Here is a 2,640-nt window from a genome sequence, read left to right on the forward strand (position 1 = left end):
TTCTTCCTGGATCACTCAGTGTATTTGGAGATTGCTGATATCTTCAACCTCTTCACCTGGCTGTCAGTGCAATCCCTTCTGCTGTTGCCTGGGTCCTGCCCTGTCTTGGGCTGTGCTCCAGAAGTGAGAGAGGCTTTTTTCTCCTTGTTTTGCTTCTGGTTTCTCCTTCTCTCTCGTTCCTGTCCTAATAACTGTCAAAGCTTTCTCCTCCTCCTCCTCTGTGTTGTCAAACAGCAGCAGCCAGGCTCTCCATCTTCATTTTCTTTGGAGATTGATTCAGAGCCTGTTCCTTTCCTCACATCACAGACTCTTTTCCTTTCCTCACTCTTGCAAATGTGCTGCATCACATTCTTCCTTCTCTCCTTCTCACCTCCTTAGTCTTTACCAAACTGGTCATCATATGCTCTGGCTTAGTGTGCAGTCTTCCTTCTAGCAACATGGCTCATTGCTTTTTTTCACCTCTCCACTCAGAGCTTCCTTCCCTTTCAAGCTTTTTTTCTTCCTTGCTCCTAACCATCCACTCTCTGGACTCAGTGCCACGTTACCTGTGCTTGTAATACATGCCCTTAGCACCAGGGCTCTCTTTCCTCTTCCTAGTCTTGTGACTGTACTTTGACCACAGCAGATTTCATTCTCTGTGTAGCTGCAGCAACATCTTTATCCTCTTTATTCTGTTCTCTGGGTTTGTCTCATTTTCTCTGCTGTCTCCTTTTGCTCCTCACCTCATGCTTGTCAGGTAAGTTGTTGGTGCTTCCTTCATATAAACATTCCCCTCACTGCTGCAAGTCTGACTGACACATCCAGTCTGCTACCCTCCTCCAGTCCTTTTTCCACACACTCAGGTCTGTCTACTTTCCTCACCCCAGCATCTCTTGCCCAGTTCTCCAGTTGAATATGCATTCTGATCAAATTCTTAAGCCAAATGTCTTGTCACCCCCTTTCTTATACAACCCTGGCAGTAATTTTATGTCTTTATTCATTTATCTGAAGAAACTTGGAATTCAGTGTACACTTCAGAGTATTAATCTGAGTACATTCACAGGTGAAACGTTGCACACACACACACATGGCTTTTCTCCCTTTTTTTTTCTGGAATTAGAGGCCTTTGGAGAGCTGTCTGTAATTCCTGGATGTTCCTGAGTGAAGTTTGAGCCAGGCAGTAGGACAGTTCTGTACGTCTGTACCTGGTGTGATGTGCTGTACATGCCCAACCTGCTGCAGTGATGCTCTTTGCATGCCCATATAGGGTAAAGCAAACAACCCCAGGCACAGTGGCCTTCCTGAACATCACCAATACTTGCTGGGCAAACTGGACTGCCCCAGTAACTGCACCAGTCTGCATGTGTGCAGTAGATTCAGTGTATTGGGGACACATCAGGCCACAGTCCATGTCCATTCCTACGTCATGGGCTACGTAGTGTATGTACTAATTATGTCCAGGTTTTGGGGCCAATCTATGGGCTATTTCTGATCAGAACAATGTCAGCTTCATTAATTTATTCACTTGGTCATTCTGCCAGTGGTGACCAAACTGGTGACCTCAGTCTGATGTTGTTTTCCTCTGGTTTTCTGCCTCTGCCTACTCTCATAGTTACCTCTGCCTTCTGCCCCACAGGTGCACCTTTGTGAAGCTGATGGTCTGCTGGAATTCCTGGGTGTCTCGTCTACAGAATTCACTCACCAGCCGGTTCTTGTAGCAGTGAAAATGCTGAGATCAGATGTCAACAAAACAGCCAGGTAAGAGCATCCACAATGCTGACCATCTGAGATGAAAGCAGATACTCTCCAAGCAACAGTTTCTCACAGGTGACTTCTGTAAGAAGTGACACGTGTCTAACATAGTGACATATGTCTCTGGTGTGTGTTCAGGTAAGGAACAGGACAAAAGCAGGGAGTGGAGGATGGGAATAGACATAATTATGTCAGCCTTGAAGTGCTTTATTAATCCTCTTTGCTGGGTAAGGAATCAATATTGAAGAAAAGCAGAGAACCATCTTTTAGACTTATTGTGTGCAGATATATAAATATCTCTGAACAGAGACTTTCTTACATGCTACTTCTGCTTTCCCTAGACAAAGGAATAGTTAAGATTCAAACCTGTTTTCTTTTTTTACAAGAAATGATTTCCTGAAGGAGATCAAGATCATGTCACGGCTGAAGAACCCAAATATCATCAGGCTTCTGGGTGTGTGTGTGCGTGATGACCCACTGTGCATGATAACAGAGTACATGGAAAATGGAGACCTCAATCAGTTCCTGTCACAGAGGGAGATCTACAGCAAATTTGCTGTTTCAAATAATATTCCTTGCGTCAGGTAAGAGGAGCTGCCCCTATCTGGGATGAATCAGCAATACAGAGCTACTTGTTTCATCTGCTCTGCCTTCCAGACAGTGACCTCCCTCCAGCTTGACCACTGCCATGGCATGTACTGTGGACACTACTCCTGCTTTGCATGAGAGGTTGTTCTTGAGACCTCTAGAAGTCCATGTTCCTCTGAAGCATCCCTGACTGTGGACCATTCTGGTCATGGTGACCATCTCAGATGTCTTGTTTACTGATGTGACCACCTGTTTGTTAATGGGTTTGCATCAAATATTTTGTTAATATGGGAAGCCAGTTGCATTAGAACAAGAATTTTG

General features: G+C 44.8%; 1 protein-coding gene across 1 annotated transcript in view; it reads left to right on the forward strand.

Moving 5' to 3' along the window:
- The window catches only part of LOC104524317 (discoidin domain-containing receptor 2), a gene marked incomplete at its 3' end in the record, with an annotated part of 25,429 nt that extends 23,114 nt beyond the window's left edge, over nt 1-2,315 (forward strand). Inside the window, exons 12-13 of the mRNA XM_029084784.1 lie at nt 1,616-1,737; nt 2,118-2,315. Coding sequence (XP_028940617.1) covers nt 1,616-1,737; nt 2,118-2,315 — 320 coding nt within the window. The remainder of the gene's footprint in view (nt 1-1,615; nt 1,738-2,117) is intronic.
- Between the last annotated feature and the right edge of the window lie 325 nt (nt 2,316-2,640).

This window comes from Antrostomus carolinensis, unplaced genomic scaffold (assembly GCF_000700745.2).
Source record: "Antrostomus carolinensis isolate BGI_N321 unplaced genomic scaffold, ASM70074v2 scaffold9264, whole genome shotgun sequence".
NCBI lineage: Eukaryota > Metazoa > Chordata > Aves > Caprimulgiformes > Caprimulgidae > Antrostomus > Antrostomus carolinensis.